Here is a 27,484-nt window from a genome sequence, read left to right as displayed (position 1 = left end):
GCCCTGTTTCTGAGTCTTTTTTTCTCTCTTTCTCAAGACAATTCAGGGCAGATTTTGCCCCAAAAGATTGCTACCCTTTGGCTCAGTACTGAAATGTATCCATCCGAGTTAGAGATAAATTAATTCCTTCTGTCATTCTGTGATATTAACAATATACTCAGTCTATTGTGTCAATTGTTTCTGCTCCTTTTTCACCTTGCCTGCTTTAGTCATCACAAGCTTCCTTTGCTTAGCAACATCACTCACACTTAAATTCTGAGAGTGCGTCACTTCATGTTAACAGGGGTTGACATTTCACTGGAAGATCTCATTTTCTGAACTTACACACAATATGCTGTGTGCATCCTTAGCAATAAATAAGGCTGAGAGCACAATAGGGCATCAAACATCTGACTGTTAAATCAAGAGAGCACGCGAGCATGTGAGAAATTACTGCTGAGGTTCAGCTCAGTTTCCAGAACTGAACCATGAAATAATCATACGCCTGTTGAGTGGCCATTGGCATGATTATTTCATTGCAAAAACACAATCTATCAAAAAGCCAGTATGCAAACTGGTATTAGTAATGAGCTACTGTGCAGAAGCCTATTCTTCTTTGTATTATATTCAGCTACCAGTGCCAGCTTCCTCTCTCTGCTATTTTGGATCATGCTAACATTTTAATCATAGTGGTTATTACAACTTGAGACACCTTTACTAATGTTAGTAGAGGCAATTCTCAAAGTTATTTCTTCCCAGTGGGATGGACACTTCACCTGCTACTTGCTCTTTCTGTAAGCAATGGAAGTGTTGTTTGATTTGTTTTTTTATAAGCCTGTGACTAGTGACTAGTGTCTGGCCTGCACAACATGTCCTCATAGGGAGAGGAATAGGACTCAATGATTCGTCTCTATCTTTTATAGCCCTGAGCAAGGACTGTGCTACAAATAGTTATGCTTCAATGGGACTTGCCATACACACTACAGGATCCCACACAGGGCAAAACATACAGAATCCTAACTCTGAATTCAGGAGATAATGCAGCGTTTCCTCTGATTAATTTCTGCTGAATTGCTATAAATGCACTAGCTGAGTTATGTTTCGATTATAGGACCCTGAGGGGTGCTGCGCCCAGGAATTCCCAGCCACAACAATGCACCTCTCTCCTTACCCTAATTATAATCCTCTATTGCTCCCCTGTTCACCACCATTTATCTCCCATGCACACAGATCAAGCCTTCTTGCAAGTGAGGGCACACAGCTGAATGAGTGGCACAGGCACTGTCTGGCACAGATGAAAAGGTGACCACCCTTATACCTCTTCCCTGGGTTTGGAGGACCTCCTATAAGGCAAATGACAATTGTGGCAGCCGTTGGTCCCAGTGCTGAGGGTGGTGATGTTCCGGGTCCCACCACCCCAGATGGACACCAGGCCTTAGCACCACATAGTGGCATTTATGTTGTTTACTATAAAATGTGGATACAGGGCAACTCTGGTCCACCTGAATGAAGAGCCCCAGAGGGAATGGATGGGATTTCCAAAGCACCTACAAAGTGTTGCCAGTTCCCATTATTTTAATCAGGCATTGCACAGTAGTAGGCATCTTTTAATATCTTTTATCTCCAGGATTCATGTGATCACATGATAATCTCAGCAAGACTCCTTCCCTCCCCCCACACTCATACACACACATTTTTTTTTTTTTAAATCTCATCATTTTAAAAGCAACCTCAGGATTTTCTGGGTGGGACTCGTGATATCTGAATGCTTAGGACTGGCGATACTCCTTATTGGCAACATTTTCAAAAACACCTACATGGTTCAGGAGTCGAAGCCCCATTTTCAAAACTGATTTAGGCCCAGACTTGTACGGGTATGTGGACACCTAAAGATGCAGATAAATGCCTTGTGGGACTTCCAAAAGCACTCAGGCACCTACCTCCCAGTAAGCACTTTTTAAACTCTGCCTAGGCCCCTATCTGTAGCTTTGGTACCTAAATACTTCATAAATCTGGCCCTAAGTCACTTTTGAAAATGAGTCATCAGTGCTTTTCAAATTTTACTCTAATGTGTTAGGTGAACAAGTCTCTTTGACTTTCAGGAGCATAGTCTAGCTGTTGGGATGGTCAGGTGCCCTTTGAGACCGTACTGTAGTTCCACATTACTGCCATTACAGGGCTTATTAACAAGAAACAGGACTATGTAGCACTTTAAAGACTAACAAGATGGTTTATTGGTGATGAGCTTTCGTGGGCCAGACCCACTTCCTGAGATCAAATAGTGGAAGAAAATAGTCACAACCATATATACCAAAGGATACAATTAAAAAAAAAAGTGAACACATATGAAAAGGACAAATCAAATTTCAGAACAGAAGGGTGATGGAAGGGGGGGAAGGGAGGGAGGTAAATGTCTGTGAGCTAATGATATTAGAGGTGATAATTGGGGCCTATTAAGGCAGATAGAACTTAGGTTGCATTCATGCACAAATCTCTGCACCTCCATAGCTATGATATGGAGCAAATTTGTTTTTCTTCTCACTTATGGGGATAGTTCGTTTTTAAAAGTGCATATGACACTTGCACAGTTAGAATCATAGAATCCTAGGGCTGGAAGAGACCTCAGGAAGTCATCAAGTCCAGCCCCCTGCCCAAAACAGGACCAGTCCCAACTAAATCAACCCAGCCAGGGCTTTGCCAATCCATGACTTAAAAACCTCTAGGGATGAAGATTCCACTACCTCCCTAGGTAGCCCAGCACTAGATTAACAGCACTAGAAACCAAAGTGCTCTGTTGATCCACAGAACATATACCACATTGGAAGAGGTAGCAAACATTTCCTGATACTGCCTCTCCAATGTGTCTTCACCCTGGTTAGGAAGCACAGCTTCTAGACTGAAGGGAACAATTCAAACCTTGTGCCTCTCTGCTGAAATTGATCATGTAATACCAACTGGGGCTGTGAATGTGGTTTTGGTGCTGTGCAATTGCTCCAAGACATTTTACATTGGTCCAAAACCCTGCAGGTCAGTATTTTGGGTCACTGCAGCCTGTAACTAGGTTTTAAGTGATGACTAAGGTTGCAAGTTCCATTTCAGATTTTTATGCTAATCATAGACTTATAGAATAATAGAACTAGAAGGAATCTTGAGAGGTCATCAAGTCCAGTCTCCTGCCCTCATAGCAGGACTAAGCACCATCTAAAATGATCATCCCTCACAGGAGTTTGTCTAACCAGCTCCTAAAACTCACCATTGATGGAGATTTCACAACCTCCCTAGGCAATTTAGTCCAATGCTTAACAACCATGAAATGTAGGAGGTTTTTCCTAATGTTCAATCTAAACCTCCCTTGCTGCAATTTAAGCCCATTTCGTCCTATCATAAGAGATTAAGGAGAATAATTTTTCTCCCTCCTCCTTATAACATCCTTTTAGGTACTTGAAAGCTGTCATCATGTTCCCTCTCAGTCTTCTCTTTTCCAGACTAAACAAACTCAGTTCTTTCAATCATCCCTCATAGTTCATGTTTTCGAGACCTTTAATCCTTTTTGTTGCTCTTCTCTGGACCGTCTCCAATTTGTCCGCATCTTTCCTGAAATGTAATGCCTAATCAACATAGAGTTCAGAGAGGAAATTACTTCTTGTATCTTGCTTACAACACTCCTCTTAATACATCCCAAAATGATGATATTTTTTGCAACAGTGTCACACTGTTGACTCATATTTAGCTTGACTCCTAGGTCCCTTTCAACACCACTCCTTCCTAGTCAGTCACTTCCCATTTTGTTTGTGTGAAACGGATTGTTCCTTCCTAAATGGAGTACTTTGTATTTGCCCTTGTTGAATTTCATCCTATTTGTCCCAGACCATTTCTCCAGTTTGTCTAATCCTCTGAGCCAGCCAATTCCCACTTTCATTGTAGTGCACCAGCTGAGTGAAGGAAGCTTTTTGCCTTTTCAAGTTTTATTTCATATACAATTGAATAAAAACCTTTATATTGAGTTTATTTTCCTTTATTGGTGTATGTTTTATTCATAGCATATATTTATCTATTTGGTCCTTTCAGTTTCCCTCTTCCATGCTACAACCCCCTCCAGAAGTCAGCGTATGTCCCTTCTAGTCTAAAGAGAGAGTATGGAACAGTTTCCCTAGTGGGGGAATTAGTAGAAGCCTCATTGATTCTGAGACAGATTCCACCCACCCCTTTGCAGAGACCAATATAGTGCCAAGTGTAGTGTGGCTCCATGCACCCCCCACCAGTTCCTTATTGGTGAATGGAGTGTGGAACATACCATTTAAGACTAGTTAACATAGCATACTCAAGGGTATAATACAGAGAACTGCCTATTTGGCAGGGAAATGCATAAGGCTGTTGTACCAGGACCTTAACAATTGTCAAAGAACCACAGAAACTAGAGCTGAAACAGCACAGTTAGTTCCAGCTTCAAAATCTAGGCCTCTCTGGGTATCTCCACACACAGTTTAAAACCCGGGACTGGTCCATGCCAGCTGACTCAGGCTGATGGACTCAAGTTAATGAACTGTTTAACTGCAGGGTAGTTTAACTGTATAACTCAACCTAGACAGCTGGGGAGAACCTGGTGGGTAGCACATTCCCCATTGCCTCTGTTGGCCCTAGGGAGCTGCCGCTGGCCAGCCAGTACAGGCATCGCTGATGTGGGAAGCCCCAGGGATTGCACACACCTCCCAGGCACTTGCCCTGAGCTCTCCACCTCTGCCCTGACTTCAGCACCCCTCATATCCCTAGCCCCCTGCTCTGAAAAACCAGGTAAATTTGAGGGAGAAAGAGAAAGATAGACGGAGGGAGGGAGAGAGAGAGAGAGAGACAGAGGGACGGAGAGAGAGAGAGAGCGACAGAGGGAGGGAGAGAGAGAGAGAGAGACGGAGGGAGAGAGAGAGAGATGGAGGGAGAGAGAGAGAGATTAGAGGTTAAAAATTATTCAAAAATTGAGAGAAAGGGCCACTTCCACTTCCCTGGGTCCTAGAGCCTGGGATCCAGTTGAAGCCCAAACATGGACATCACATCCATGGTCAGCAGCAACAGGCTAGTAGACACACCTGACAAGTAAAATGTTATTAAGCTCCCTATGTTATTAAGTTTTGGCAATTTACATGTTTGGGGGTGGCTTACCTGCCATTTAACAAGTGAACCTTTAAGAAGGAAAGGTGTCTAAGGTTTGTACATTCAAGGCCAGCTATCTGGGGGTACGTCTACACTACAGCGCTAGTTCGAACTAACTTAGTTCGAATTAGTTAATTCGAACTAAGCTAGTTCGAACTAACGCATCTAGAACTAAAAACTAGTTCGAACTAGCGTTTTGCTAGTTCGAACTAGTAAGTCCACATTGAGTGGACTCTGAACAGGGCTTAAGGATGGCCGGAAGCAGTGCCGGCAGGGCATAAAAGGAGGACTTAGAGCATGGAGATACTGTCTCAGGCTAGCCGAGGGCTGCGCTTAAAGGGTCCCGACCCCCACCCCGGACACACAGTTCTAAGGGGTGCCCCGCTTGCAAAGAAGTTCTGGCTTGGAGTGCCCTGAGTGCCCACACTGGGCACATCACACCACTCGGCCATCAGCCCGGCTGCACTTGCCGCAGGCTGCCATCTGGGGAGAGGGAGTAATTGGGGGGCTGCAGGAGAGCTTCCACCCCCAGAAGCCCGCAGAGCCAGCCCAGTCCTCCCCATCGGGGGCTCGTACCCCATTCCTCCCTCACCTCCTTCCACTTGCCCTTCCCTAGCCCCCCTTCTTATTGATGTACAAAATAAAGATAACGTTTCTTCCAACATTGACTCTGTCTTTATTGAAAAAAACTGGGGGAGACTGGGAAAAGGAGGTGGGAGAGGGGAAGAGAAAGGCTGGGAGAGGGGAGGGCAACTAACATGATCAGGGGTTGGGAACAGGTCCCAGATGAAGAGAGGCTACAGAGACTGGGACTGTTCAGCTTAGAAAAGAGGAGACGGAGGGGGGACAGGATAGAGGTCTCTAAAAGCAGGGGTTGGGTGGAGAGGGTGCATTCAGAAAAGTTCTTCCTGAGTTCCCATAAAGAAGGACTAGAGGACACCAAAGGAAAGGAATGGGTAGCAGGCTTGAAACTAGTAAGAGAAAGTTGTTGTTCTTGACAAAGCAAATAGTTAACCTGTGGAACTCCTTGCTGCAGGAGGCTGTGAAGGCTACAACTAGAACAGAGTTTAAAGGGAAGTGAGATAAAGTGATGGAGGTTGGGTCCATGGAGTCCTATTAGCCAGAGGGTAGGAGTGGTGTCCCTGCCCAAAGTTTGTGGAAGGCTGGAGAGGGATGGCACGAGACAAATGGCTTGGTCATTGTCTTCGGTCCATCCCCTCCAGGGTCCCTAGGGTTGGCCGCTGTTGGCAGACAGGCTACTGGGCTAGATGGACCTTTGGTCTGACCCAGGACGGCCATTGTAAGCTCAGGGCTCAGTGTCGGGGGTCTCAGTGGACCCCCTTGATTTTCATGCACACCTGGTCCTGGGTGGCCAGGCTGGCAGCTCTCCTGCCCTAGACGGCCACTTTCCTGTGCCTAGTGCGGAGATCGTGGACGAGGTCCACGATGTCCGCACTAGCCCAGGAAGGTGCCCGCCTCTTGCGGTCCAGGGCAAGCTCCCGGGAGCCGCCAGCCTGGTCCCGGCAAGAGGGGGTGGGCTGGGGGGCATCGGGTGGCTGGCTCTGTGCCGTGCCAGGTGCAGGGTCTGCTAGCTGGGTGCTGGCAGGCTTGCACCTGGCACGGGCACCGTAGCCAGCCCGTGCCCCTTTAAGGGGTCCGGGGCCGGGAGGGGGGCATAGAGTTTCCCTGGTGTTGGCCAGAGTGGCCACCAGGGAAACCTGGGGAGGGCTAGCCTCCCACTAGTTCGAACTAAAGGGCTACACAGCCCTTAGTTCGAACTAGCTAGTTCGAACTAGGCGTTAGTCCTCGTAAAATGAGGTTTACCTAGTTCGAACTAAGCGCTCCGCTAGTTCGATTCAAATTCGAACTAGCGGAGCGCTAGTGTAGCGCATAGGAAAGTTAGTTCGAACTAACGTCCGTTAGTTCGAACTAACTTTCTAGTGTAGACATACCCTTGGAGAGTTAGTCACTGCTGACACTGCAGTGCAATAGAACAATGTCTGGAACATCGCCCTACAGAAGCACATAATATCTTGGGGAAACAGCCAGCCAATAGCTCTTCTGCCTCTTTCTGCTGGTTGTCATGCAGATGATAGTTACCTTGACACAGTTCATACTGAATAAGGAAGAAAGCCTTGTTCTAGCAAACATTCACACTCTCAGGTGGCTTACTTAGCACTGATGTATGTATTCATAGCACTCTGTGAAAAAGTTGCTACTGCGCATATTAGGATACTGGTCTCTGCATAAAGGGGAAAGGGGAAGGAGGTGGGGGTAGAATGTAAGGCACAAGGCCCCAGTGGGGCACGCCAGGGGGACTTCAGTCCTCGTCTGCCTGGAAGCTCTCTCACAGGGCTTCCCGGATGCGGACAGCCCCCCAAAGGACTTCCTGGCTGGCAGCTGTACGGGGTTGTGCGTATTGGCCAGCCAGGCGGGCAGCCTCTGCCATCCAGGCTGGCAGGAAAGCCTCCCCCTACCTCTCACATAAATTGTGGAGCACACAGCACGCTGCCACCACATGTGGAATATTGTGCTGGGAGAGGTTGAGGCAGGTGAGGAGGCATCTAAATCATGCTTTCAGTCGGCCGAAGGCCCCCTCAACCACAATGCGGGCCCTACTGAGCCTGGCATTGAAGGCCTGCCAGGAGGGGTTGAGATGTCCCATGTAGGGCTTCATCAGCCAGAGCTGTATGGGGTAGGCCCCATCTTCCAGCAGACACAATGGCATGTCCACGTCCCCGACCCTGATGTGGTGGTCGGGGAAGAAAGTCCTGGAGTGCACCCTCTGGCACATGGAGGAGTTGCGGTACACCCACACATCGTGTGCTTTGCCGGACCAGCACACACTGATGTCTGTGAACTGGCCCGGTGGTCAGACATGGCCTGCAGGATCACGGAGAAGTACCCCTTGTGGTTAATGTAGAGGGAGATCTGGTGGTCCAGGGCACGGATAGGGATGTGAGTCCCGTCAATTGCCCCCTCCCTCCCCCCCCACAGTTGGGGAAGCCAAGGAAAATGCTTTGGTGTCCCTCAGGGCATGTCTACACTACAGCGCTATTTCGAATTAACTTATTTCGAATTAGTTAATTCCGAAATAAGCTAATTCGAAATAACACATCTAGACCCCAAAATTAATTCGAAATAGCTCTTTGCTATTTTGAAATAGCGCGTCCACACTGACTGGATGCTGGATCGTATTTAAGGGCAGCTGAAACTGATTCCAGCAGGGCATCATGTCAGTATTTGCTTTGTGTGGCTGCTGGCTGAGGCTATCTGAGGCTCGTGCTTAAAGGGACCCCCCTGGACAGCCAGTTCTAAGGTTTCCCACTTGCTTGTCTACCTCGCCGACGGACAGCAAAGCGTTTTCCTCTCCACCTGCTTCGGTCGCTTTCCTTTGGGACACCACAGCACTCGGCACCATGGAGCCAGAGCCGCCCCTGGGCACTCTGGTGCTCATGTTGAATGTCTTGCTGCAAGCCTGGCAGCAATTGCTGGAGGCTGCCTGGCACCTTCTGCTGCAGCCCAGCTCCCTGGCCCTCCCCCTGCCCCTTCTGGGGGCCCTGGAGAAGCGGTGCCCAGACACCATCATGCCCCGCCACATCTGGCGTCTGGACACCAGCAGTGACTTGTGGGACCGCATCATCCTGGAGCGCTGGGGAGACCAACAGTGGACCCACAACTTCAGGATGAAGAAGGACACCTTCCTGGAGCTCTGCGAGTGGTTTGCCCCTGCTCTGCGGTGACAGGACACACGCATGAGGCCTGCCAATCCCCTCCACAAGCGGGTGGCCATCGCCTCTGGAAGCTCTCCACGCCGGACAGCTACCGATCCGTGTGGAACCAGTTTGGCGTGGGGAGATCCACCGTCGGAGCGGTGCTCATGCAGGTACGGCACTCACCAGCCACTGGACCAGGACGGGGGGCTGCAAGGAGGACGTGGGCTGCCCCAGGGAAAACGGGGGGAGGTGGTGTAAGTGCCCTCCCCAGAAGGGGTCGGTCCATCCCGGCCGCGCTACAGACAGCCTGGGGTGGCCAGGATTGCAGCGGGAGTTGCTCCTGGGAGTGAGGCATGGAGCAGTGGTGGGGAAAGAACACTCCCAGCCACCTGGGCACCCCAGTGACCCTCAGTTTTGTGTGTCTCTCTGCAGGTGGTCAAGGCCATCAACAGGGTGCTGCTCTGCAAAGTCGTCTGCCTCACCAGCCTGGACTCAGTCATCCAGGTTCAGTGCCCTCGGCTTCCCCAACTGCGGGGGGGGGAGCAATCGACAGGACGCATATCCCCATCTGTGCCCCGGACCACCAGGCCTCCCTCTACATTAACTGCAAGGGGTACTTCTCCGTGATCCTGCAGGCCATGTCTGACCACCGGGCCAGTTCACGGACATCAGTGTGGGCTGATTCAGCAAGGCACACGACGTGCGGGTGTACTGAAACTCCTGCTTATGCCAGAGGCTGCACACCGGGACTTTCTTCCCCAACCACCATATCAGGGTTGGGGACATGGACATGCCAGTGTGCCTGCTGGGGGATGCGGCCTACCCCCTACAGCCCCGGCTCACGAAGCCCTACATGGGACACCTCAGCTTCTCTCGACAGACCTTCAATGCCTGGCTCAGCAGGGCCCACATCGTGGTCGAGGGGGCCTTCGGCTGACTGAAAGCACGATTTAGATGCTTCCTCACCCACCTCGACCTCTCCTAGCACAATATTCCATACGTGCTAGCAGTGTGCTGTGTGCTCCACTATTTGTGCGAGAGGTAGGGGGAGGCTTTCCGGCCAGCCTGGATGGCAGAAGCTGCCTGCCTCGCTGGCCAGTATGCACAGCCCTGCATAGCTGCCAGCCGGGAGGCCCTTTGGGGAGCTGTCTGCATCCAGGAAGCCCTGCAGGAGAGCTTCCAGGCAGACGAGGACTGAAGTCCCCCTGGCTTGCCCCACTGGAGCCTTGTGGCTTACATTCCACCCTAACCTCCTTCCCCTTTCCCCTCCCTAACTCCCCTTCCTGATCTACAATAAAAACACCTGTGTGGCCACAAAAAAAGTCTTTATTTCACATAACTGGGATGTGGGGAGGGTGGGACTGAGAGCGGGAGAGGGGAGGGGAAAATCTGGGAGGAGGAAGCTGGAAGGGGGAGGCAAGGGGAAGAAGGGGGAGGGGAAGCTCAGGGTTGGGGGGTCTTGCTGGCTCTCCCATCTTGCAGCACTGCAGGTGCGGGGGCATCAGGTGGGAGTGGGTGTGGAGGGTGGGGCAGAAGAGACAGGGGGGTGGAAGAAGTGGGAGGGGGAGCAGGGGTGGGAGGAGGAGCGATAGCTGGGGCGGCCGCAGGGGCTGGAGCAGCAGGAGGCAGCAATCGGTCTGCCGGGGCCTGCAGGTACTCGCGGAGGGCACAGCCCTGCTCCCAGAGATCCCTAAAGCTCTCCCACCGCAGTTGCAGGTCCTCTTGCACCCACTGCTCCTGGCTGTGGACCTGCCATCCCTGCAGGTGCAGCTGCTGCCTCTGGAACTCCTCCAGGTTGCGGGTGCGCCTGCTGGCCCGGGTTCGGGTGGAGGGTCCAGGCGGGGTGGTGTTTCCTGCTCTCGCAGGTGCTGTGGCTGTGGTGAAACAAGAGAAGTGGTCAGTTCTCCTTGGGGACACAGTGGGTGAAACCAAGCCCCCCTCTGCAAGGTGAGGACGGCAGATCTCCGCACCATCACGTCCTGCTATCCCTGGGGGTAGGTCTACACTACTCCCCTAGGGTACGTCTACACTACAGCGCTAGTTCGAACTAACTTAGTTCGAATTAGTTAATTCGAACTAAGCTAGTTCGAACTAGCGCATCTAGAACTAAAAACTAGTTCGAACTAGCGTTTTGCTAGTTCGAACTAGCGCGTCCACACTGATTGGACGCAGGGGGGCATTTAAGGGCAGCTGAAACCGGTTCTGGCAGGGCATCAGGTCAGCAGTTGCTTTGTGTGGCTGCTGTCTGAGGCTATCTGAGGCTCGTGCTTAAAGGGACCCCCCCTGGACAGCCGGTTCTCAGCTTTTCCTGCTTGCTTGCCAACCTCGCCGAGGGACAGCAAAGCGTCGGTCTCTGTGCCCGTCTGTGTCGGTGCTTCCCTTTGGGGGGGACCGCTGCAGGTGGCAACATGGAGCCACGGCTCGCCCTGCACCTTCTGGTGCACGTTCTGGACTTGCTGCTGCAAGCCTGCCAGCAATGGCTCGAGGCTGCCTGGCACCACCTGGGGAACGTCAGCCCCCTGCCTCTCCGCCTGGCCGCCCTGGGGGCCGTGGAGGAGCCACGGCGGCGCCCCGGCACCGGCGTGCCCCGCCGCATCTGGCGTCTGGACACCAGCAGCGACTGGTGGGACCGCATCGTCCTGGAGCGCTGGGACGACCGACAGTGGACCCAGAACTTCAGGATGAGGAGGGACACCTTCCTGGAGCTCTGCGAGTGGCTCGCCCCTGCCCTGCAAAGAAGGGACACTCGCATGAGGCCCGCCATCCCCCTCCAGAAGCGGGTGGCCATCGCCCTCTGGAAGCTCTCCACGCCGGACAGCTACCGATCCGTCGGGAACCAGTTCGGCGTGGGGAGATCCACTGTCGGAGCAGTGCTCATGCAGGTACGGCGCTCGTCGGCCACCGAGCCGGGGGGGAGGGGGGCTGCGAGGAGGGGATGGGCTGCCCCAGGGACAAAGGGGGGGGCGGGAGGAGGCGAAGGCACCCCGCACCGGAGGGGTCGGGCTGTCCCGGCCGTACTACACGCCGCCAGGGGGGTTGCTTCCGGGAGTGGGGCGCGGGGCACTGCCAGGGCATGAATGCTCCCAGCCACCCGGGCGCCCCACTGATTGACGCTTTGCTGTGTCTCTCTCCGCAGGTGGTCAAGGCCATCAACCGGGTGCTGCTCCGCAGGGTGGTCCGCCTCGCCGACCCGGATGCCGTCATCCGGGGATTCGGCGCCCTCGGCTTCCCCAACTGCGGGGGGGCCATCGACGGGACGCACATCCCCATCCGTGCCCCGGAACACCAGGCGTCCCGGTACGTGAACCGCAAGGGGTACTTCTCCGTCATCCTGCAGGCCGTGTGTGACCACCGGGGACAGTTCACGGACATAAATGTGGGCTGGTCCGGCAAAGCACACGACGCCCGGGTGTACCGGAACTCCTCCGTGTGCCAGCGGCTGCAGGACGGGACCTTCTTCCCCGACCGCCACATCAGGGTCGGGGACGTGGACATGCCCGTCTGCCTGGTGGGGGATGCCGCCTACCCACTGCAGCCCTGGCTCATGAAGCCCTACACGGGGCACCTCAATCCCTCCCGCCAGGCCTTCAATAACAGGCTGAGCAGGGCCCGCATCGTGGTGGAGGGGGCCTTCGGGCGACTGAAAGCCCGCTTTCGATGCCTCCTCACCCGTCTGGACCTGGCCGAGCACAACATCCCTCCCGTGGTGGCGGCATGTTGTGTGCTCCACAATTTGTGTGAGCGGAAGGGGGAGGCTTTCTTGCCAGCCTGGATGGCTGAGGCTGACCGCATGGCTGGACACTACGGTCAGCCCCGCACCGCCGCCGTCCGGGAAGCCCAGCGGGGGGCCATCCGGATCCGGGAAGCCCTGCGGGAGAGCTTCCAGGTGGAGGAGGAGGAGGACTGACCTCTCCCTGCATGCCCCACCGGGGCCTTCTTCCACCCTACCCCCCCCCTTCCCCTTTCCCCTCCCTATCTACTGTACAATAAAGACACCTGTTTTTCAAACAAAAACGTCTGTTTATTTCAGAGAACTGGGGTGGGGGAGGGAGGAATGAAGGTGGGAGAAGGGAGGGGGAAACCTGGGACGAGGGAGCTGGAAGGGGAGGGGAGGGAAGGGAGGAAGGGAAAGGAAAGCTCAGGGGTGGGAGTCTGGGTGCCTCTCCCGTCTCGCCACACTGCGGGTCCGGGGGCGTCGGTGGGGAATGGTTGTGGAGGGGGGGGCAGAGAGGACAGGGGGTGTGGATGAAGCAGGAGCGGAAGCAGGAGCGGAAGCAGGAGGAACAGGAGGAGCAGGGGGAGCAGGGGGAGCAAGAGGGGGATCAAGAGGGGGAGCAGGGGGAGCAAGAGGGGGAGCAAGAGGGGGAGCAGGGGGAGCAAGAGGGGGAGCAAGAGGGGGAGCAGGGGGAGGAGGAAATGGAAAGCGGTCTAGCAGGCTCTGGAGGTGGCCTCGCAGGGCACGGCCCTGCTCCTCCAGGGCCTCCAGACTCCTCTGGCGCAGCCTGAGGTCCTCCTGGACCCAGTGGTCCTGGAGACGGAGCTGTCGGTCCAGGAACCGGAGATGCCGCCTCTGGTAGTCCTCCTGGTTCCTGGCTGTCCTGCTTGCCCGGGCGCGGGCGGCTGCTGCAGGCGGTGTGGTGCGCCCTGCAGGCCCCGGTGCTGCAGCTGTGGTGCAAGAAGACCAGCGGTCAATTACCCCAGGGGCCCAGGTGTGTGAAACCCAGCTCCCCTCTGCAAGGCCAGGGCCCCTGCAGGATCCCCAGCTGCTGCTCCGTAGTGGGCAAGGCCCAGGCGCACGGTCCCGGGGCTCCCTCTCGCCCCAGCCCCCCGTACACATAAGGGGAACACGAGGGTACTCACAGGTGGACGCCTCCCCGGCCTCTGATGATGCAGGCGAGCGGCTCTGTGGGGTGCCTCGGGGGTCCCGGGTCCTGGGAAGGCTGGCGGCAGGCTCCTGGCTCTCAGAGCCCTCTTCCTCCTCCTCGGTGTCCAGGAGCGGTCCCTCTGCCCCGGGGTCAATCACGTCCCGGGGGGCAGGGACGGCATGAGGCCCCAGGATGCGGTCCAGGGCATGGAAGTGGGGGCAGGCCTCCGGGTCAGCCTCTGGCAGGCAGGCCCGGGAGTAGGACTGCCGCAAGTCTTTAATCTTGCAGCGCACCTGCTCCCGGCTGCGCTGGTGGCCCCTGGCGGCCAGGCTGGCAGCCATGCGTCCATAGACGGCTGCGTTCCGGTGGCTAGTGCGGAGATCGTGGACATTTGAGGCTTCCCCCCAAACCTCGATGAGGTCCACGATCTCCGCACTTGACCAGGCGGGCGCCCGCCTTTTGCGCCCCCGGGCAGGCTCCCGGGAGCCGCCAGGCTGGTCGTGGGGAGCAGTGGAGGGCTGGGAGCCCTCGGATGGCTGGCTCATCCTGTGGCAGGTGCAGGCTGTGCAGGCACGGGTGCTGGCAGCCTTGCAACTGGCACAAAGTGAGTAGCCAGCCCGTGGCCCTTTAAGGGCTCCGGGGCCGGGAGGGGGGCAATAGAGTTTCCCTGGTGTTGGCCAGAGTGGCCACCAGGGAAACCTGGGAAGCCTTAGCCTCCCACTAGTTCGAACTAAAGGGCTACACAGCCCTTAGTTCGAACTAGCTAGTTCGAACTAGGCGTTAGTCCTCGTAAAATGAGGTTTACCTAGTTCGAACTAAGCGCTCCGTTAGTTCGAATTAAGTTCGAACTAACGGAGCGCTAGTGTAGCGCATAGGAAAGTTAGTTCGAACTAACGTCCGTTAGTTCGAACTAACTTTCTAGTGTAGACATACCCCCAGTTCAAAGTAGGGGGGGTAATGTAGTCATACGGAGTTGCAAATGAAGCCTGGGATTTGAATTTCCCGGGCTTCATTTGCAACTCCGTATGACTACATTACCCCCCCTAGTTCGAACTAGGGGGGTAGTGTAGACATACCCTGGGAGTGTGAGCTGGCCCAGGACTGCACCCCAGCCCCTGTGCTGCCTACAGAGTGGTGGGGGGAGGAGGGGATATGTTCCCTGCCTCTGTGTAGAGGGGGTGTCTGGAGGGAGGGCAGCGTGCAGTGTCTCTCCCTGGGGTAAGGTCCCTGGGCTCCCCCTCCCCTTCCACACCGCATAAGGGGACCGTGATGTCACTCACATGTGGAGGCTTCCCTGGCCTCGGATGAGGCTCCTGACGGGCTCTCCAGTTCGGCTCGGGATTCCTGGGTGCAGGGAAGGCTCCCTGAAGGCTCCTGGCTGCTGCCATCCTCCTCCTCCTCTTCCCTTGTGTCAGGGGCAGGGCCCTCTGCCCCAGGGTCAATGACGACTAGGGGGGCATGGACTGTCTGACCCCCCAGGATGTGGTCCAGGGCCTCAAAGTGAGGGCAGGCCTCCTCGTCAGCCCCTGGTTGGGGGCCCTGGCATAGGCCTGCCACAGCTCTTCAATTTTGCAGCACACCTGCTCTTGGGTACACATGTGGCCTCTGATGGCCAGGCTGGCAGCCATGCAGCTGTAGATGGCAGCATTCCTGTGCCTAGTGCGAAGATCGCGGGCATTGGAGGCCTCCCCCCAAATCTCAATGAGGCCCACGATCTCCGCACTTAACCAGGAAGGCACCCGCTTTTTGCGGCCCCTGGCAGGCTCCTGAGAGCCTCCAGCCTGGCCCTGGGAAGAGGTGGAGGGCTGGGTAGTAGCAGGTGTCTGGCTCATGCTGTGCCAGGTGCAGGGTCTGCTGGCTGAGTGCTGGCAGGCTGGCAACTGGCACAGGCACTGTGGCCATGGTCTACCCCTTTAATGGCTCCGGGGTTGCGGGGGGAGCAGATGAGTTTTCCTGTTTGTGCCCAGAGTGGCCACCAGGGTTCCCTGGGAAGGGCTGAAGGCCCCCTATTTCGAATTAAGTGTCTAAACAGCACTTAGTTCGAATTAGCTATTTCGAATTTGGCATTATTCCTCGTAGAATGAGATTTACCAAATTCGAATTAAGGGCTCCGCTATTTCGAATTAAATTCTAAATAGCGGTTTGTATGTGTAGACAGCTATTAAAGTTAATTCGAAATTACGTCTGTTATTTCAAATTAACTCTGTATTGTAGACATACCCTCAGCGAGGTAGGCAAGCAAGTGGGAAAGCTGAGAACCGGCTGTCCAGGGGGGTCTCTTTAAGCACGAACCTCAGATAGCCTCAGACAGCAGCCACACAAAGCAATTACTGACCTGATGCCCTGCTGGAACCGGCTTCAGCTGCCCTTAAATGCGATCCAGCGTCCAATCAGTGTGGACGTGCTATTTCGAAATAGCAAAACGCTATTTCAAATTAGTTTTTGGGTCTAGATGCGTTATTTTGAATTAGCTTAATTCGAATTAACTATTTCGAATTAAGTTAATTTGAAATAGCACTGTAGTGTAGACATACCCTTGCTCTTTAATATTATGGCCACAAATACACCATCACGCAAAGCTATAGCAGCAAAATGAGCAGCTTCATTTTAGTAACCGTGTGAAAGATGGAAATGTTTATTTATTGATTCAGGCCACATAGGATGTGTCACAATTTCAGAAATACCTATGCTAAATATTTTCAAGCTGATTTCCTATAAATGTAATAGTACTCAATGCCTTCAAAACTGGTCATTTCTTCCCCTCATTCAGGTATCACTGAACAATGGCAAGAGGATCTGTGCTTTTCTCTCTCACACACACATGCAACACAAAGAAAAAATGTTGGCTGCTTCAAGCGTAGCCAAAGTAAAGATACCAATAGTAATAATAGTAAGATTTCATGAAAGACAGATGAACCTAGTTACAAAAGGTTACAGAGGGAAAGCTAAATTGATTTCCTTCTCTGATCATCCTTTCTTGCTGGTATTATAGATGGTAATCCCACCTCTAAATGGATTGTCCAAAAACTCAGACTAGATCTTTAAAAATAACCCTACAACTTCTAAGGGACAAGATGAAAATGCCGGTAAAACTAGAGTAGGAAAAAAATAACGGAAGTGATGCTGTTCCAATTAATAACTTCTGAAATTTTACAACCTCTGCTAATTCTCCTCTGTTGGGTGTATATAGGAATCACAAACACTGCTGTAATACAATGGATTTTCTCTTTCACAAGGATCATACATCTCCAGATTCAATGACATATATGTTCACTTATACTCTTGCTTTTAGTTTTAATATATGAATGTGAGATGAAAAACAGTATTTTTAACAAATGTGAAACAGCAGCTGAGACAGACAACACAACCTCCGCAGTGGGACTTATCCATATGTTACACAATGACACAAGCCAGAAAAACAATGCAGAGTAGGGGTTTCTCTTGGGTAATTCTTGTTTTTTAAAAAAACTTTAGATTTAGACCAGATGGAAGAGCTTTGTTCAAGGATAGAAAATGTATGGCAAATATTGACAATGTAGGAGACTAGGAAAAAGTTTTGAGCATATGAACTACATATTAAACCCTAACCTACATCTCTAATTAAGATGCTGAAAACAAAATTAATGAAGACACCAAAAGATGTGAAGAGTTAAAATACTTAAATGCTTAAACACCAATGGTAGGACTCTGAGTAATTAACAAGAGAGATTGGAATGGCTCACTTAGGAGCATAAATTCAATGGAAAATCAACATTACTAAAACCTGATGTCACACTGTTTGAAGTGGTTCATAACGGTGAGTACTGCACTCAGGGCAGATTGTCAAGAAGCAGGGTAGAGACCCCAAACTGGTTCTTTGCTCTATAATTAGTTTTCACCAAGTCAGTATCAAGTGTGAGGGCCTAAATGCACTATAAATCCTTACCATGGCATGACAGACAGCCCTCCTGCACATTCCAGTCTATCTTGCCACCCAGGCAAGGTGGACTTAATGATAGTTGGTTCCCATACACCAAAGATGACAAAATATTCAAGATGCTCCCTGTCCCAAGAGGCCAGTCTCTTACCCTGGGTTAATTTATACCTCCGATCTCACATCAGAGATAATGACTGTAGCCAATACAATAGTAAACTAAGGATTTATTAACTAAGAAAATGAATGAAAATAATTATTACAAGGTTAAAGCACACAAACTTACATGCACAAATAAACCATAGACTGTGGTTTGAAAAGGTCAGAGACTTGTTTTGATCTGCTCTAAATGACTTTCAGGGTTGACCCGGGTTGACCCTGGGGATTCTTTGCTTCTGTTTCCTAAGTCTGGCCCCATCAGAGTCCAAACAGCAAAAGATATGAAAATGTTTTTGTCGGCCATTCTTATTTCCTTCTTCCAGGATTCAAGCTGATGGGACAAACTCTTTCACATGTAGCCTCTTCATCAGTGTCATTGGGCAATTAAAGTCTATTGTATTGTGATGTCCACTAAGGCCCATTTAGTTTTGATAGACTTCTTGATAAGCAGGAGGTGATCCCTCCTAAAACAAATGCTTTTTAGTTATAAAGCAAAAAATGTCAATATTATAGCACGTCATAAAGAGATTATAATGCCTGCAGCAATTTACAAATATTTAATACAGTCTCAATAGAAAACATACTGTTATAAATTCAGTATCTATCTTAACCATATTAACACCCAAGTGAAAGAGTCTGGTTTCCAGCAAGGAATTTGTCAGTGCTCAACTGAGGCCTAAAATCCGAGCAGGAGATGACACCTGGTTGGCTACTATCACAGAGTAGTGATGTTGGAAGCAAATCACTGTTTACAGCCTATTTAGGGAGGATCAAGTGGGAAAAGGGAGGGGAAGTAAAACTGTCAAACATGGCATCTGTTTCAAGCCACTGAGCATTCAGAAGCAAGTGATCTTGAATGCTTAAGGGTCAGTGTTCTAGCTGATTTCTGCCACAGACTATAATAAAATTCACCTTAGAGAACAGAGTGCCCAGCTCCTTAACCACTTTTCCATAAGGTGCAGAAGGGGTGAAAATAGATGCTGGGCTCTTTTAAATCATGGAGCCCCAGAGCAGCTGCCCTTTTGTCTCCCCCCCTCCCCCCGCCCCGTGACGCAGTGGGGGCTGTCTGCTCTGTAACCTGGTGTCCCCCTGCACTGTGCTGTGTGATTCCCACTGACTCACCCATAGGTGTATTAGCCCAGACACCTAGGCCCAGCCGGACCAGATAACAAGGTGCTTCCCAAGGGGAGAGACAAAGGGAGGGAGGCAGAGACGAACACCAGGTTTCAGGGGAAGGGTCTGTTGCTGGCTGGGAAACATGAAGGAAGCAGCCTAAACTGAGGGCTGATGGTCTAGGGGGGCAAGGGACCCCCTAACCCATGAGGTCTGAGGCATCCTGGTCCTGACGCCTGTAACCACATCACGTCTGGGCTGTGCAGTATCCTGGAGAAGCAATAAACCCTCTCTATTCTACTGGCTGGCGGAGTCTGTTGTTGCTACTACTGGGCTGCAGGATCGGGGGAACCCTGACGCGCCGTCACATCCCCTCACCTCCCACATCAGCAGTTCAATCGGTAGAGTTCAGCAGTGCTGCTGTGGGAACAGTTTAATGTTGCTTCCCCTTTTGCCCCAGGTGCTGCCAGACTTTGCAGCAAGGCCACCAATGAGGGGAGCACAAGGGTCAGTGAGATTAAAACAAGAGCTTTAAGGTGAGGGTCCTTAACACACTGATGCAGCAGCATTTAACATCAGCCACACACTGTAAAGGTCCACACCAGCCCACTTTCACCTTTGAGACACAGGAGAGAAACTGCATGATCACTGGGGACTTCAGTGTGAGACACATATACTGGAGGTCTCGAGCTGCTAGTATTAAAACACCTCAAAAATCTGAAAATGGCCTAAGAATGATAAACATAAGGGTTATGGTAAATGAGAGGATCTTTCCCATACTTGTGTTAGATTTAATCTTATCTCACTGTGTATATAAAAAAATTCCCACAGGATGACAGAGCGATGTCATCATGTCATCTGCATCCTCATGCTGCCACCACTGCTGCCCAACTCCATTGTCAGCCACTTGCTGTGGTGAGCCTCAGCGCTGCCCCCTTTAGACATGGGCTGCTCCAGCTCTGGCTCCCACTTCACACCCCAGGGAAGGAGCTGCTGGGATTGGGTCCCCTCCACCATCCAAGCCTGACCTCCCCAGGCTGCCCCAGGCCCTCTCTCCCATCTGAGCTTGACACCCTCCCCCAGGCTGCCCTGTGTCCCCTCTGCCATCTAATCCCAACCCCCCTGACATCCTCACCCCTTCTGCCAAGACCACCCCCAGCCCACTCCTGCTCCTGGCCCGCTGGCCAGACACCTACCCCCAGCTTGCTACTGCCCCCACCCCTGTGGCCAAACACCTCCCCAGAGAGAAAGGAGTTGGTGAGCATAGAGAGTAGGGGGTGCAGCTCCCTAGTGTTGTTTATTTGCAATTTGTGAGAAGAACACAAGTTACTCACAAGGTCTGAACCCTCAGAAGTTCACAGATGACACGAAGCTATGGGGAGAAGTAGTTACACTGGAGGGCAAGGAAAAGGTCCAGGGTCCAGAGTGACCTAGACAATTGGAGAATTGGGCCAAAAGAAATCTGATGAGATTCAAAAAGGACAAGTGCAGAGTCCCACACTAAGGACAGAAGAATCCTGTGCACTGCTACAGAATGGGGACCGTCTGGCAAAGCGGCAATTGTAAAGGAGAGGACCTGGGAATTACAGTAGACAAGAAGGTGGATATGAATCAAGTGTGTGCCCTTATTGCCAGGCATATTGGCATATTGAGGTGCATTAGTAGGAGCCTTGTCAGCCAGACTGAGGGAAGTGATTATTCCCCTTTGTTCAGCACTGGGGAGCCCATATCTGGAATATTAAATCAAGTTTTCAGCCCCCTGCTACCAAAAAGATGTGGACAAATGGGAAAAAGTCTAGTGAAGGGCAACAAATATGAGTAGGGGAACATGACTTAAGAGGAGAGGCTGAAGGAACAGGGCTTATTTAGTCTTCAGAAGGGAAGAATGAGGGAGGATTTAAGAGCAGCCTTTAACTGCCATTGAAAGAGCCAGGCTATTCCCAATGATGGCAGGTGACAGAACAAGCAGTGGTCTAAAATTACAGTGTGGAAAGTCCAGGTTGGATATTTAGAAAAACTATTTCACTAGGAGGGTGGTGAAGCACTGGAATGGGTTACCTAGGGAGGTGGTGGAATCTCCATCCCTAGAGGTTGGTAAGGTGAGGCTTGACAAAGCTCTGCCAGGATGATTTAGTTGGGGTTGGTTCTGCTTTGGCCAAGGGGTTGGACTTGATAACTTCCTGAGGTCTTTTCCAACCCTAATCTTCTGTGATTCTATGATACTCTCCAATTCCCAAAAGAAAATATGAAATGCAATATCCTGTCCTTAAAATAGCAGAATTACTGTGCTGTGCTGTATAAAGCTTTTGATAATAACCTGTGAAGCTTTTAATACAATACTCAAGCCTCCTCTAATATCCAGCTATTAGGCAACACCTATAATTGGTGTAAGATCACTTAGATCAAAAGCCTTCTATGAGCTGTCTTTTATTTGCTTTTATTTCATCCTTCTGCCTACACGCACAGAGCTTTTTTTACAATATTGATTTAAAAAGTATAAAGAGTTCACTCTGAGCAATTTACTGAGTGACTAGACTTTGAGGACCATACACAATAGATTTGAAGGCTAAGACTACTGATTGCAGAAAATTATTCAAACTCTTTAAGAGTATATTGGCATTCAGAATGCTGTCCCTCATTCCCAGCCCTCTGAATAACATCATTTTGTTTCAAGACACGTGGCCAGCTACTCTGTTCTAATTTTAAAAAAATTACTTGGGAGCACAAATCCCTTTTGGCTTTCAAAGAGACTCATGCTACTAACAAAATACAGGACTATGTAGCACTTTAAAGACTAACAAGATGGTTTATTAGATGATGAGCTTTCGTGGGCCAGACACACGAAAGCTCATCATCTAATAAACCATCTTGTTAGTTTTTAAATTGCTACATAGTCCTGTATTTTGTTTCTGCTACACCAGACTAACACGGTTACATTTCTATCACTATTCTTCATGCTACTAAGGTACTTAGGAAAATCCCAAACAAAAGGAGGAGCAGTGAGGGAAGCAAACAGGATTGCTGAGTTCATGTGCCTGGTTCATAGGGAAATGTTAAACCACTTACTAACCACTGAGGCAAAAATAATATCCATGAGATTATTAAAGCATCTTTGCTGTCCACAACAATTCATAATTTTGCATGCCCTGGTATACAGCTCCTACTTTCAACTTACATGGAACATCTAGTTTAAAGTCAGTGACTGTAAAATGCCAATTTTTTACATTTTGTATATGTGCCTGATTGTAATATGTTTCAATGCACTTCTGACAATCTGAGAAACAGAAGCTGTCTATGCATCTTCAGAACAGGAGTCAAATGGGCAGGAACAGTACAAATTTCACCACAGTAACTAGTCAAAGTGTCTCAATGCTGCCTTAGATGGACTCCATCTAGAGCAATTCTGTCTCTAAAACCATGTAGTCTTTTGCCTCTCTACTCAGACTACTGACAAGCATGTTAATTAGTGCTAAATGTGATATGTGTTTATTAATATGCATACCAGTCCGCTGTGAACTTGATGGCCAAATTTATTTCACAGAGACCACCACACAGTCATTAGATGGTAATAAATTATGATTAATCATTTTCATTAGAGTATCATTTAGAGGCCCTTGTGCCAGGCACTATTCAAGGCTGTAAGTAACTCTCCCTCTCCCAAAGATCCCAGTCCTGTCTGGTCTATTTGGAGTATATCTCCAGTGTACAGATTTGAAACTGACGTGTACAGAGATTAAGTGATTTGCCCTGGTTTACACTGTAGCAGTTAAAAATTGACTGAGACCTCCAGAAAACTAGCCCAAGGCCCTTACCATAAGGCCATCCTTCCTCTCATTTGAATGGGGTCACAATGCTCTAAAAGAGCTGACTCCTCTACTACTCCATAAAGGGTCTGTTTTTTTTAAATCCTTGATCTTCATAGATTCTAAATGTTCCTAATGGGAAAGGGCTGAATCTCAAACATCCCTATAATAACTTGAGTACTTGGATTATTATACATGTGGGACTGTTATAATCGTAAGTGCTGAGGAAGAACCATCAGAGCATCTGTGAGAAAAGCAGGTGCACAGATTTATTGAGGGTTTCAGTTTTCTACTTTGGGTTCTGATTTTCAATTTTTGCACAGAGTAAAAAAGAGAAACCATGAATATCTTCCACAATGTATCAGCATCCCCAACAGCGCACTTAAATGAGAGTGAATGGAATTCTGAGCCTGACTTACAGTGAAAGAACATGTTATTCACTTGGGAAGTCACGTGATTAGAAAGCTGTAAGGACTCTCTCAAAGAAGGCCTCTTAAAACCCGATTCATTCAATTACTTTCGTTTTTAGAATAGGAGAAAAATCATACAAGTCACAAATCCATAATTTGTGTAATACTATACACACATACCCATGGGCAGCATGGTTCCAAGAGAACTTTTATGTCAGAGATTTAGTGAGAACTTGTGTATTTCTCTTTATATCCAATGTGACAAAGGCACAACTGAGATGCCTCTGGAAAATTAGCTCAAGTCTCATGTTTCTCTGAACATTGAGAGCATCTTCTCAAATATTTATCATGATTTTGAAACTGAAAGCTATAATTATAGGGTAACCCTATCACATTCCCAAGAAGAGAACATTGCTGGGGGAGGAGGTAGGGGTGGAGCTGCGGCTGCTGGAGGGGCGTGAGAATACAGGGAGTGGATTGGAGGGTGTTGGAAGGGGTGCCTGCTGCAGGGGTACTCACTGGAGGTGGTGAGCAATGCTGCTCCCTATCATTGTGGCAAGGTATCTGGTGCAAGTCCAGGACACAGTGATAGTCATCATCTTTGTGGGCTCCTCCCTTTGATAGGCAGTATCCAGCAGCTGTGATTTCCAAGGAAATGGACCAATCAGCTACTCATGCAAGGGAGGGACCAATTGGGAAGCAGACCAATCGGAGTTCTTTCTGAGCTGCAGCTTGTCTGCTGTGGAAAAATCCCAGCCATTTCCTGTTATTTGAAAACTCTGCCCTGACAGAGGACGGAGCCAAAAAATGTAAAAAGACAATATCAAGGAAATACCAGATGTACGCTGACCCTGTGCAATTGGTACCACGGTGTCTATGATAGTTCCTCAATGTTTATAGTTTGCTCCAGTTCTCATGTTACTAATTAGTTCTCATGTCAACTGCGGCTTTGCCATTTTGATTTTCTCACGTGTGAGTCAGACAGAACTCTGAAGGGCCAGGCGCTGCCCTCTCACATATTTGTGCAATGTGCAGTGACGTCTGCTGAAGACAGGCACTGAGTGGTGAGGCCAGAACTCATCCTATGCATTAGTTCATATTAGCCAGGAAGCTCACCCCCACTTCTGACCGATAAGAGACGAAAACCACCCCCCAATCACCTGTGGGTGGACACTTTTCACAAAGCAATCGCTCTTTATCTCACCTAGTAGTCCACATCCTCAAAGGAAACCTGCACAACAATTTCAAAAAATATGAGTGTGGGAGCTTAAATTCATTACACTGCTAGACTCTAACTCTCATGGACGGCACAGAGACACTGGATTTATGGCTTATTAAACAATTTATAATCCACTAGAAATCCCTACAGGTGCTTCTTCCCTTTTTCTGGAGGGTGTTAATTGGCCCCTTCACTGTAAATGGTCTCTTGAAATACCTATTCACTACTTAGGCTAAACAATCTATTCCACCCATAGCTGTAATTTGGAAAATCCCCAGATCTGAAGAACTCTATACATTCAAAGGCTTGTCCTTCTGACCAACAGAAGTTCCCTGGAACCTGCACAGCTACAACACCACTGGCACATGGACTTCTTGTGTCATCTTGTGCAAGTCACTTCATTTCCTTTTGCTTCAGTTCCCCATCTGGAAAACTGAGATAATATAACTTTTTCTCATCATATACTTGGATTGTGGGCACTGTGGGTCCCCCTACTTCCTGTTGGAGCAACCCCAGCCACATAAGGATAGGGACATAATTCAAAATGACCTTAGCAAGTTAGAGAAATGGTCAGAGGTAAACAGGATGAAGTTTAATAAAGAGAAATGCAAAGTGCTCCACTTAGGAAGGAACAATCAGTTCCATACATACAAGATGGGAAGCGACTGTCTAGGAAGGAGCATGGCGGAAAGGGATCTAAGGGTCATAGTGGACCACAAGTTGAATATGAGTCAACAGTGTGATGCTGCTGCAAAAAAAGCAAATATGATTCTAGGTTGTATCAACAGGTGTGTTGTAAGCAAAACTCGTGAAGTCATTCTGCCGCTCTACTCTGCACTAGTTAGGCCTCAGCTGGAGTACTGTGTCCAGTTCTGGGCGCCACATTTCAAGAAAGATGTGGAGAAATTGGAAAGGGTACAGAGAAGAACGACAAGAATGATTAAAGGTCTAGAGAACATGACCTATGAAGCCAGGCTTCATGAACTGGGCTTGTTTAGTTTGGAAAAAAGAAGATTAAGGGGGGACATGATAGCGGTTTTCAAATATCTAAAAGGGAGTCACAAGGAGGAAGGAGAAAATGTGTTCCTCTTGGTTTCTGAGGACAGGACAAGGAGTAATGGGCTTAAAGTGCAGCAGGGGAGGTTTAGATTGGACATTAGGAAAAAATTCCTGTCTGTCAGGGTGGTCAAATATTGGAATAAATTGCCAAGGGAGGTGGTGGAATCTCCCTCTCTGGAGATATTTAAGAACAGGTTAGATAGATATCTGTCAGGGATGGTGTAGACAGAGCTTGGTCCTGCCTTGAGGGCGGGGGGCTGGACTCGATGACCTCTTGAGGTCCCTTCCAGTCCTATGATTCTATGATTCTATGATAAACCCAATAGCTCCAGAGTCATAGCCAATCCTGGGAATGGGTACACTGCCTAAGAGTTAAATCCAGAATCCACTGAAGTAAGTGGGAATTTTGTCAATGAGCTTAGTGTGACCAGGATGTAGACTGCAAGAGACCCCCCCAGGGAAGACTTAAAGCCTATTATTATTATTATTATAAACAAAGGGGGGAGTTAAGCCTTCCTTAGGAATCACTTGCGGTCCCTCTAGCCTGGGAAGAAATCATAACACATTACTATTGAAGATAAAAGGTGCTGTGTTGTAAGTATGATACATCAAAATAAATGGCACATTTGTGCTGGTGGGAATCTCCTTTGACAACATATTGTGCAAAGATTAAGTTCTGTATTTCTATGTGTGCCTCAGCAATGCCTCCCCCCCCCCCCCCCCACACCTGCCCATCTGCCCACCCCCATTTATTCGAGCTGGTTACATGCCAGAAAAAATATTTGCAGAATAGTTTCCATGACTGTAATTTGACAAATGACTCCTTAAACAAACAGTGTCGTCTACCTACCGAACTGATCAATTATCTACTATATATTTGAGAGAGACTGTCTGTGGGTCTATATGTGCGTTTGTCTGTCTGTCTGTGTTTCTGGATTGTCTTTCTGTCTGTCTGTTCAAGAACTCCTCCTAACCAGTAAGAGCTACCACTTCCACATTTGGTATGCAGCTTCCTCTTATCATAACTTAAACCAGTAGTTCCCAAAGTGTGGTCCAGCTGTCTTGCAGGTGGGCCATGGACTCACTCCCTCCAGCGGGGCACCCGCACTGGCATTCCACCCTGCAAGGTTAGAGCACCAATGCGAGCTCCCTACTGTGTGGGGACGGGGGAAAACAGCTGAGCTTCATGGGCTGGATCTGGCTTGCAGAGGGAGGAAGAGGCTCCTCAGAGCACTGCCGCTCCCCGTCCCCCCAGCTGGGGGAACAGCAGTGCAGGAAACCCGTGTGCCTGGAGATTTTCACCGCTGTTTCCATTGGCCAGAATCCCAGCCAATGGGAGTAGTGGGGGTCATTTCCTGGGGGCGCAGAGCCAGATAAGTGCCCCCATCTCCCTCATGCCCAGACTCTGCACCCCCATTGCCCTCACACTCCCCTCCTCCCACTGAGATCCCACACTCCCTCCTGCTCCTACATCCTTCCTTCTGACCAGACACCCCCCTCAACCTGCTTTTTCACCCAATATCCCAGCCAGACCCCCCCACCTCAAGCCTATTCCTGCACCCATTTTGTGAGCATGGGTGTTTGGCTGGTGGCCTGCTGAAAGGTTTGCACTGAGCAGGGTGGGCCACGGGCCAAAAACTTTCAGAACCACTGCCTTAGCTCTTACTATTTAGGAGGAGTTCTTGAACAAACGGACTCACAGACAGACAGATGGACTCTAAAATATATGTAGATAATGCCTTGATCCTGCACCCCCAGAGTCTATAGGAGTCTTATGATAGTGTTTAGTTGAATGAGTAAAATCAAGCATTAAACTAACCCCAGTATAATGAAGTTTTTCCTTTGATTCTAATGTACATTCAGCCATGTCCTGAGGTCCCAGTCCAGCACAACCTACTTTAAGCACAGTTTAGCACAACCCTGCTTTAAGCAAGAGATTCATCCCATTGAAGTCAATAGCACACTGAATGCTTAAAGTTAGCCATGTGCTTAAGTACCTTGCTAGACTGGGACCCAAATGAGGACCATATATCCTTGAAATGTGCAGAATTATTTAAAATAAAAGAAAGGACAGTCTCTGGCATGGGTGCTGGATTTAAGCCT

General features: G+C 49.9%; 1 protein-coding gene across 1 annotated transcript; it reads right to left on the bottom strand.

Annotated features, from left to right (window-relative positions):
* Positions 1–12,900: 12,900 nt before the first annotated feature.
* On the bottom strand, positions 12,901–14,532 carry LOC142818590 (uncharacterized). The gene is made up of 2 exons (XM_075899347.1): positions 13,701–14,532; positions 12,901–13,505 (listed from the first exon to the last, which is right to left on the bottom strand). The coding sequence occupies exons 1-2, from the start codon at positions 14,248–14,250 to the stop codon at positions 12,979–12,981; spliced, it is 1,077 nt and encodes a 358-aa protein (XP_075755462.1). The 5' UTR covers positions 14,251–14,532; the 3' UTR covers positions 12,901–12,978.
* Between the last annotated feature and the right edge of the window lie 12,952 nt (positions 14,533–27,484).

Source organism: Pelodiscus sinensis, chromosome 16 (assembly GCF_049634645.1).
Source record: "Pelodiscus sinensis isolate JC-2024 chromosome 16, ASM4963464v1, whole genome shotgun sequence".
Lineage (NCBI taxonomy): Eukaryota > Metazoa > Chordata > Testudines > Trionychidae > Pelodiscus > Pelodiscus sinensis.
The sequence above is the reverse complement of the archived record's forward strand: the minus strand, read 5'-3'. Positions and strand labels throughout refer to the sequence as shown.